This window comes from Micropterus dolomieu, unplaced genomic scaffold, assembly GCF_021292245.1.
Source record: "Micropterus dolomieu isolate WLL.071019.BEF.003 ecotype Adirondacks unplaced genomic scaffold, ASM2129224v1 contig_14007, whole genome shotgun sequence".
NCBI lineage: Eukaryota > Metazoa > Chordata > Actinopteri > Centrarchiformes > Centrarchidae > Micropterus > Micropterus dolomieu.
The window spans coordinates 1-10,434 of NW_025742993.1; the positions used below are offsets into that span (position 1 = coordinate 1).

At 48.2% G+C, this 10,434-nt stretch overlaps 1 protein-coding gene across 1 annotated transcript; it reads right to left on the minus strand.

Moving 5' to 3' along the window:
* Positions 1–2,748: 2,748 nt before the first annotated feature.
* On the minus strand, positions 2,749–10,089 carry LOC123966694 (vacuolar protein sorting-associated protein 13C-like; the record flags this gene model as incomplete). Its single annotated transcript, XM_046042829.1, is given in 7 exon segments — positions 2,749–2,808; positions 3,147–3,206; positions 3,337–3,446; positions 5,633–5,734; positions 5,996–6,091; positions 9,832–9,874; positions 10,043–10,089. Coding segments are annotated over 4 exon segments (246 nt in total), but the record flags the coding sequence as incomplete, so codon positions are not given.
* Between the last annotated feature and the right edge of the window lie 345 nt (positions 10,090–10,434).

The following is a 10,434-nucleotide window of genomic DNA, read 5'->3' on the forward strand; positions in this document are numbered from 1 at the left end:
CACAGGCAGAGTGACAGACAGGTAGAGTGTCACACAGGTAGAGTCTCACACAGGCAGAGTGACACACAGGTAGAGTCTCACACAGGTAGAGTGACAGACAGGTAGAATCTCACACAGGCAGAGTGACACACAGGTAGAGTCTCACAAAGGTAGAGTCTCACACAGGTAGAGTGACAGACAGGTAGAGTCTCACACAGGTAGAGTCTCACACAGGTAGAGTCTCACACAGGTAGAGTGACAGACAGGTAGAGTGACAGACAGGTAGAGTCTCACACAGGTAGAGTGACAGACAGGTAGAGTCTCACACAGGTAGAGTGACAGACAGGCAGAGTGACAGACAGGCAGAGTGACAGACAGGCAGAGTGACAGACAGGTAGAGTCTCACACAGGTAGAGTGACAGAAAGGCAGAGTGACAGACAGGCAGAGTGACAGACAGGTAGAGTCTCACACAGATAGAGTCTCACACAGGTAGAGTCTCACACAGGTAGAGTCTCACACAGGTAGAGTGACAGACAGGTAGAGTGACAGACAGGTAGAGTGACAGACAGGTAGAGTGACACACAGGCAGAGTGACAGACAGGTAGAGTCTCACACAGGTAGAGTCTCACACAGGTAGAGTGACAGACAGGTAGAGTGACAGACAGGTAGAGTCTCACACAGGTAGAGTGACAGACAGGTAGAGTGACACACAGGTAGAATCTCACACAGGCAGAGTGACACACAGGTAGAGTCTCACACAGGCAGAGTGACACACAGGTAGAGTCTCACACAGGTAGAGTGACACACAGGTAGAATCTCACACAGGCAGAGTGACACACAGGTAGAGTCTCACAAAGGTAGAGTCTCACACAGGTAGAGTGACAGACAGGTAGAGTCTCACAAAGGTAGAGTCTCACACAGGTAGAGTGACAGACAGGTAGAGTGACAGACAGATAGAGTGACAGACAGGTAGAGTCTCACACAGGTAGAGTGACAGACAGGCAGAGTGACAGACAGGCAGAGTGACAGACAGGTAGAGTCTCACACAGGTAGAGTGACAGACAGGCAGAGTGACAGACAGGCAGAGTGACAGACAGGCAGAGTCTCAGACAGGCAGAGTCTCACACAGGCAGAGTCTCACACAGGTAGAGTGACAGACAGGCAGAGTGACAGACAGGCAGAGTGACAGACAGGTAGAGTGACAGACAGGCAGAGTGACAGACAGGTAGAGTCTCACACAGGCAGAGTGACAGACAGGCAGAGTGGCAGACAGGCAGACTCTCACACAGGTAGAGTGACAGACAGGCAGACTCTCACACAGGTAGAGTGACAGACAGGCAGACTCTCACACAGGTAGAGTGACAGACAGGCAGACTCTCACACAGGTAGAGTGACAGACGGGCAGAGTGACAGACGGGTAGAGTGACAGACGGGTAGAGTGACAGACGGGCAGAGTGACAGACGGGCAGAGTGACAGACGGGCAGAGTGACAGACAGGCAGACTCTCACACAGGTAGAGTGACAGACGGGCAGAGTGACAGACGGGCAGAGTGACAGACGGGCAGAGTGACAGACGGGCAGAGTCTCACACAGGTAGAGTGACAGACAGGCAGAGTCTCACACAGGTAGAGTGACAGACAGGCAGAGTCTCACACAGGTAGAGTGACAGACAGGTAGAGTCTCACACAGGTAGAGTCTCACACAGGTAGAGTGACAGACAGGTAGAATCTCACACAGGTAGAGTCTCACACAGGTAGAGTGACAGACAGGTAGAATCTCACACAGGCAGAGTGACACACAGGTAGAGTCTCACAAAGGTAGAGTCTCACAAAGGTAGAGTCTCAGACAGGTAGAGTCTCACACAGGTAGAGTCTCACACAGGTAGAGTCTCACACAGGTAGAGTGACACACAGGTAGAGTGACACACAGGTAGAGTGACACACAGGTAGAGTCTCACACAGGTAGAGTCTCACACAGGTAGAGTCTCACACAGGTAGAGTGACACACAGGTAGAGTGACACACAGGTAGAGTCTCACACAGGTAGAGTGACAGACAGATAGAGTGACAGACAGGTAGAGTGACAGACAGGTAGAGTGACAGACAGGTAGAGTGACAGACAGGTAGAGTGACAGACAGGCAGAGTGACAGACGGGTAGAGTGACAGACGGGTAGAGTCTCACACAGGTAGAATGACAGACAGGCAGAGTGACAGACAGGCAGAGTCTCAGACAGGCAGAGTCTCACACAGGTAGAGTGACAGACAGGCAGAGTGACAGACAGGCAGAGTCTCACACAGGCAGAGTGACAGACAGGCAGAGTGACAGACAGGCAGAGTGACAGACAGGCAGAGTGACAGACAGGCAGAGTGACAGACAGGCAGAGTGACAGACAGGCAGACTCTTACACAGGTAGAGTGACAGACGGGTAGAGTGACAGACGGGCAGAGTGACAGACGGGCAGAGTGACAGACGGGCAGAGTGACAGACGGGCAGAGTGACAGACAGGCAGACTCTCACACAGGTAGAGTGACAGACGGGTAGAGTGACAGACAGGCAGAGTGACAGACGGGTAGAGTCTCACACAGGTAGAGTGACAGACAGGTAGAGTGGCAGACAGGTAGAGTGGCAGACAGGTAGAGTGGCAGACAGGTAGAGTGGCAGACAGGCAGAGTCTCACACAGGTAGAGTGACAAAAAAACAGCTTTGAGATTGACACGAGAAGGAAAAGGGGAAATTAGTGTTTCAGTTTCAGCCGGACGGTCTATCACCTTATAGATGATCTTTGCCGCTTCGTTCAGGATACACGACTTCCAGTTCTCGTCAGTGGTCTGAAAAACAACAACAACGCGTTAACATCACCTGTCACAGGTGTGTATGGGTGTGTTCTTTGTGAGGACTTGTCTGATTCTACACCCTAACAGTGAGGATATGTTCTCTCACTTCCTGTTTGAGGGTTTCAGAGGTCAGAGGTCCACGTGTAAGGCCAAAAGTGGAGTTCAAACTCTTCTGCCGTGACTGTAAAGTTTAAACTCAAACATCTCACTGTTGGAACTACAGCTGGAGTACAAAGGGCCCCATGGCGCCCAGGTAGTCAGGTGAGTTTTAGGGAACGCATCGTCGGTGAGGGTCCTCACAAGTACAGAGGTAAAATGTGTGTGTGTGTTACCTGCAGGCTGAGCTCTGACAGTGTTACTCCCACAGACAGGGGGCGCTGTGGGTCTGACAGCTGAAACAGACAGAGGCACAGAAGCTGACTCACCTGTCCATCACAACAATGACATCACACTGAACAGGTGTGTTTTTAATGTGGTCACTGTACACACAGAACCTGGACCTGAACCCGGACCAGTACTCACGTCATCCTCGTAGCGCAGGTGGATGCTGCTGATCTTAACCTGCAGGTTTTTGATCACCTGAGTCGCCATCTTCTCCACAAACGTGTCCTTCTTCTCCTCCTGAGGTTTCTCTGAAACGAACAAGAAGCTATGAAGAGACGAGTCCTGAGACCTGAGACCAGGATCAGCTGATCAGGATGTCTGAAACTCTGTCGCTGACAGACCACTGGAGGATTTCAGGTCATCTGCAGCAGGTGAGATTCAGTCCGAGTGAAAGTTTCAGCAGCTGTTCTGTACAGACTGCAGACCAATCGGACCTTTAAAGCTCACATAGAGAACATCTGTTCTCCTGCAGCAGGTAAACAGTGAAAAATGAAACCTACCTGCTTTGTTGTCGTGTCGTTTCAACTTCTTCAAGCCTTTTTTAGACTTTTTGTGTTTTTTAAATCCTTTTGGGACTTTGGCAGCGTTAAAGAGAGAGACGGCAATTAGAGACAGAAAAGCCCGAAACACAGACAGGAAGCAGAAAGACATTCATCATATTCAGAGTCAGGGTCAGCAGGTGGGCAAGAGGAGAAGCCAATCACAACGCAGAGTTTAAAATCATCTGCTAAGAAGCAAAGACGTCTTCTGTTATTTAAAGTTAAAGTATGAGTTTGATACGAACACCTGGATTTTACAAACGGCTGTTAAAGAGCGTTGGGAGGCAGGGTGGTAAAAACAGTCCCGCGTGAAGTCAGCATGTACCGACAGTCCCGCCTGATCCAGGATCAGTTACAGTCTGTGTGTGTGTTACGTTGTGTGTGTGTGTGTGACATTGTGTGTGTGGTTGTGTGTGTGTGTGTGTGGTTGTGTGTGTGTGTGTTACGTTGTGTGTGTGGTTGTGTGTGTGTTACGTTGTGTGTGTGTGTGTGTGTGTGTGACGTTGTGTGTGTGGTTGTGTGTGTGTGTGACGTTGTGTGTGTGGTTGTGTGTGTGTGTTACGTTGTGTGTGTGTGTGTGTGTGTGTGTTACGTTGTGTGTGTGTGTGTGTGTGTGTGTGTTACGTTTTGTGTGTGTGTGTGTGTGTGTTACGTTGTGTGTGTGTGTGTGTGTGTTACGTTGTGTTACGTTGTGTGTGTGTGTGTGTGTGTTACCGTTGTGAGGCTCCTTGTACACAACACTCTCCAGACCGTACAGCAGATCTCCAGTTTGAGACGCTGACAGCAAACGCAGCATGAACAGTATAAACAACATGTTAATACATTCATCAGCCTATCTGTCTGCTCAGCACCACCGGACAGGTGACAGGTGTCACTAAACCCAGAGAGGAGACCGACTCCTGGATGTGACGACATGTAAACTGAACTGCTTAAACCTCTCTGATCTGTTGTTGATGTTCTTCTTCTAAAACATTAAATCATACATTGACTTCTTAAAACATCGTTTCCATGTTCGGGCTGAAAGCAGTTACTGTTTGTGACTTCAGGACAAGAGAAAAAGGTTTCATCTGTTCAGAGGACTGATGAGTCACAGAGCTTCTGTAGGTCATGTGACTCATCACGCCAATGTTTTGGAATAAAACAACAATAATGAACTTTTAAAAGCATATTTAGACGGCGGCCAGTTAATAAAGCTCCAGCAACAAGTCCAAACACTACAGCAGCAGCACCATGACCCAGCACTGATGATCTCAGCCGTTACAATCTATCAGGCTGTAATGAGCTCTGTTTGACAGCGTAGATCCAGCCTCTGGCAGCCGCCAACGTAACGTTGATTTCTATGCTGATGATACCATCTTGTGTGTCATCAGGAAACCAGCCAACATTCTCCAGGTCACATCTGCCTCCTCTATTCATTTCAAACTTTAAACTCTAAAAGGACTAAATATTTGCAGTAGAACAGCAAGCTCTGAAGTTCTATTGGCTACTGACTGATCAATACTTGTAATGGAGATCTAAGTGATGAGGTCTGATGGGTTAGTTTGGGCACCAGACTGTCACAGAAACTCGCTGAGCTTGTTCCTCTTTTACCAACAGAAGAACCATCAGATCTCCACTGTACCATCTCCTCTGTGTGATCCAGATTTCTACGCTTTTATATTGAACTTCCTGAAATACCTGACGCCACGCTGCTCAGCAGTGCTGAGCTTAGTGAGAACATGAAGCTGCAGACACTGATTATTAATAAGGGTCAGGGACTGCTTGGCGCTTTCAATCTGCTCTCTTTGTTTCGGTGCAGGAAGAGAAAGTTCAGATCAGCAGAGAGGAGGCAGAAAACAAACAGCAGAAGGTGAGTGCTCAGGTGGAGTCAGAGGTCAGAGGTCAGCCTGTCTCACCTCGGCGTGCAGCCATCTGCAGTGCCTCCTCGATGTGCTGCAGCTCTCTCTGCTTCGCCTCCTGCTGGTAACGCTCCTCCTTCGCTGCATCAAACTTTAACGCTGCAAAAACACAAACCACACAGAAGAGTCACGTCTCTGTATGGTCCCCCAGCATGCTTTGCTTCCTGACGCTGCACCGACGCACAGTAGGCGGAACGTGAAGATGCATGGACAGATGATAGATGATTGATGATACATGGACAGATTGTTTGTAACCTCGGTCTGTGGGACAATATTACAAATGTTTCCTGTCTCTTTGTTGTCCCCGGTTAAACGTTCTCTGCATGACGTGAAATGTACCGACAGAACTGATCCACTTACTGGCTCCAGGGACGACCAGCAGGTACAGACCGTCCAACGTGGCCACCACGGCTTCATTGTAAAGATTCTTCCAGGGAATCTTCAGCGTCAGCTTCCCTGAAAACACAAACAGCTGGGAGCTTAGTTTATCAGCTAACTTCAGCTACGTTGTGCTTGTTTTTCTGGGTTTATTTGATCTTTTGTGTCTGTGGTTGTAGTTCAGTGCAACATCCTTACTGACCATCAAAATCCTACTCGTTACCTTTAAACCCTTCTAGATGATATTTGTGATGAAGTGGTCCCAGTGTTCTGTGTGCTGTACTTTGTTTTAGGTCCTGGGTTCTTACCTCTGATGGCTGTGTGCACTAGTGTGTTTTCTTGCTATATTCCTCATTTGTTCTTGCTACCTAATATAATTTCTTATCTTTCTATGTTTTACTTTTTGTAAATTGTGTGGTAATTGCTGATTTTCTATAAAAGTTCTATAAAATAAACTTTATTAGTAATGCGTGCACACCAACTGAAGCATGTAAATACTGGACAAACCCTGGTCGAACGCTGGACTGAAATGCAACTGAATCCAGACCTGACCCATAACAACATGACCCAGACGGCAAGCGAAGGACACGCTGCTGTCACCTGACCTCAGCCGCCATCTTTCAGGCTCGTAGCCAGAACGTAGCAGCTCGTTGTCAGAGAGAGGAGCAGCTGGTAAAATCCCACTACAACAGCAAACTGTCCTCAGAGAATACAAAGGTGAAAAGCACCAACCTGCAGCAGCTGAAAACATCTGCCATGTAATCCGTGCCGTCCACCAAAGAGCTCAGACTGTTTCTACAGGTGTCTGACAGCATTATGAAAGGATCCCTGCAGAGAGACCTTTTTTAAAGAATAAGATCTTACTTGTTTAACCAGAAACAGTCGCTATATCGCTCTGTTCAAAGTCACCAGACTCCATTAACAAAAACCCTAATGTTACCACTTTGGCCTACAGCTGCCTCCATCGGTCAGCTTGTGTTTATGGGAGACTTTGTGTCAAAACAACAAAGGCACCCAACAACACAAACAAACAACAAAGTCACAGTGGAGGTCAGTAAGACTTTCAGATGGGTTATGTTGCCATATATCTGCTAAAACATGAGAGGAGAGCAGACTCTGCATCGCTCACAGGTCCATCAGTCAACAATAACAGCCACAGATTTCCATAAACAACCAGAGATTTGCAAAGAATCCCTGAAAATCTTCCTGCTACTGAAAATAATGAGTAACTGGGGTCTACAGCTTCATCTGTGTTTGACACAGTTATTATCACAGACAGCAGCTCTACAGAAACTGGAAACTGATGTTACAAACCATTTCAAAAAACATCTCTGGAGCCGCCAACCCGCCCGCCTCACATCCCAGATATTCCCCGGGTGTGTTGAAGTGGACAAGGAAAAGTGACAGAACTCAGAGCCGAGTCATAATGTGCTGTGGGTTAGAAGAAATGATCTCCAAATCTGGGCCCCGTTGACTGTATGAACTTTATGGATCGTTCTTGGTGGTGAACAGAGACCCCCTCAGGAACAATGGCCAAAACAACGACTGAAGGGTCGGTAATTCTTCAGTCTGTTCTAGGATTTGTCTGCTCTGGCTTCAGTCTGCTCTGGATTCAGTCTGTTCTAGGATCTGACTGCTTTGGGTTCTGACAGCTCTGAGTTCACTCTGTTCTGGGTTCTGTCTGCTCTGGGTTTAGTCTGCTCTGGGTTCTGGCTGCTCTAGGATCTGACTGCTTTAGGTTCTGACGGCTTTGACACTCTGTTCTGGGTTCTGTCTGCTCTGGGTTCTGTCTATTCTAGGATCTGACTGATTTGGGTTCAGTCTGCTCTGACACTCTGTTCTGGGTTCTGTCTGCTCTGGGTTCTGGCTGCTCTAGGATCTGACTGCTTTAGGTTCTGACGGCTCTGACACTCTGTTCTGGGTTCTGTCTGCTCTGGGTCTGTCTGCTCTGGGTTCTGACTGCTCTGAGTTCACTCTGTTCTAGGTTCTGTCTGCTCTGGGATCTGTCTATTCTAGGATCTGACTGCTTTGGGTTCTGACTGCTCTGACACTCTGTTCTGGGTTCTGTCTGCTCTGAGTTCACTCTGTTCTGGGTGATCTGTCTGATCTGGGTTTAGTCTGCTCTGGGTTCTGTCTGTTCTAGGATCTGACTGCTTTGGGTTCTGACTGCTCTGAGTTCACTCTGTTCTGGGTTCTGACTGCTCTGGGTTCAGTCTGCGCTGGGTTCTGGCTGCTCTGGGTTCTGTCTGTTCTAGGATCTGACTGCTTTGGGTTCTGACTGCTCTGAGTTCACTCTGTTCTGGGTTCTGGCTGCTCTGGGTTCTGTCTGTTCTAGGATCTGGCTGCTCTGGGTTCTGACTGCTCTGGGTTCTGTCTATTCTAAGATCTGAATGCTTTGGGTTCTGACTGCTCTGAGTTCACTCTGTTCTGGGTTCTGACTGCTCTGGGTTCAGTCTGCGCTGGGTTCTGTCTGCTCTAGGTTCTTTCTGTTCTAGGATCTGTCTGCTCTGGGTTCTGACTGCAGTGGGTTCAGTCTGCTCTGGGTTGTGACTGCTCTGAGTTCACTCTGTTCTGGGTTCTGACTGCGCTGGGTTCTGGCTGCTTCTAGGATCTGACTGCTTTGGGTTCTGACGGCTCTGACACTCTGTTCTGGGTTCTGTCTGTTCTAGGTTCTTTCTGTTCTAGGATCTGGCTGCTCTGGGTTCTGACTGCTCTGGGTTCTGTCTATTCTAAGATCTGAATGCTTTGGGTTCTGACTGCTCTGAGTTCACTCTGTTCTGGGTTCTGACTGCTCTGGGTTCAGTCTGCGCTGGGTTCTGTCTGCTCTAGGTTCTTTCTGTTCTAGGATCTGTCTGCTCTGGGTTCTGACTGCAGTGGGTTCAGTCTGCTCTGGGTTGTGACTGCTCTGAGTTCACTCTGTTCTGGGTTCTGACTGCGCTGGGTTCTGGCTGCTTCTAGGATCTGACTGCTTTGGGTTCTGACGGCTCTGACACTCTGTTCTGGGTTCTGTCTGTTCTAGGTTCTTTCTGTTCTAGGATCTGGCTGCTCTGGGTTCTGACTGCTCTGGGTTCTGTCTATTCTAAGATCTGACTGCTTTGGGTTCTGACTGCTCTGGGTTCAGTCTGCGCTGGGTTCTGTCTGCTCTAGGTTCTTTCTGTTCTAGGATCTGTCTGCTCTGGGTTCTGACTTCTCTGTGTTCTGTCTATTCTAGGATCTGACTGCTTTGGGTTCTGACGGCTCTGAGTTCACTCTGTTCTGGGTTCTGTCTTCTCTGGGTTTAGTCTGCTCTGGGTTCTGACTGCTCTGGGTTCAGTCTGTTCTAGGATCTGACGGCTCTGAGTTCAGTCTGCTCAGGGTTGTGACTGCTCTGAGTTCTGGCTGCTCTAGGATCTGACTGCTTTAAGTTCTGACAGCTCTGACACTCTGTTCTGGGTTCTGTCTGCTCTGGGTTCTGTCTATTCTAGGATCTGACTGCTTTGGGTTCTGACTGCTCTGACACTCTGTTCTGGGTTCTGTCTGCTCTGGGTCTGTCTGCTCTGGGTTCTGACTTCTCTGTGTTCTGTCTGTTCTAGGATCTGACTGCTTTGGGTTCTGACGGCTCTGAGTTCAGTCTGCTCTGGGTTCAGTCTGTTCTAGGATCTGACTGCTTTGGGTTCTGACGGCTCTGAGTTCAGTCTGCTCTGAGTTGACTCCGTTCTGGGTTTTGTCTGTTCTAGGATCTGACTGCTTTGGGTTTCGTCTCCTCTGGGTTCACTCTGTTCTGGGTTCTGTCTGACTGTGTGTGGTGGGGTTCTGAGAGTCAGAACTTTAGTACTCACCGATCTGTCCGGCCTTCACTTTGAACGGAACGTCAAACTCACTCTGAAACACAAAAACACAAAATGTCGATATATAGCTGAGACCGTCACGTCCATCATCAATCAGCTGATCAGCGGACTCTCAGGTACACTGAGGTGGGACACTGAAGGAAAAGGGACCTATCAGAAACACTCTGGATAATGACATCAGAGGGAGGAGGCGGAGCCTTACCAAAGCATTCTCCTTCACTTTTAGATTCTCGAGTACAACATTTCCTGCAGAGACACAAAAAGCAAACAGTCAACAGTCAGTGTTTCTGTTTTTCCTTTGTTTATATTTCAAATATAATTTTTATAGTATCACAAATTCACATATTATTTCTTATTTTTAGACCCATTACTGACACTGAACCAGGAACCTCTTCCTATTTAAAAAAAGTTACTTTTGTAAGGAAAAAAGGAAGTCACTCCTGACTAACAGAACCGACCACATGAAGTCATTTTTGCCTCTAACAGAACCGACTACAGGAAGTCACTCCTGACTAACAGAACCGACCACTATTACTATTTCTATTCCTTTATACTTTAATGTGCAATATGAGCAACTGTGACTCCAGAATTTCC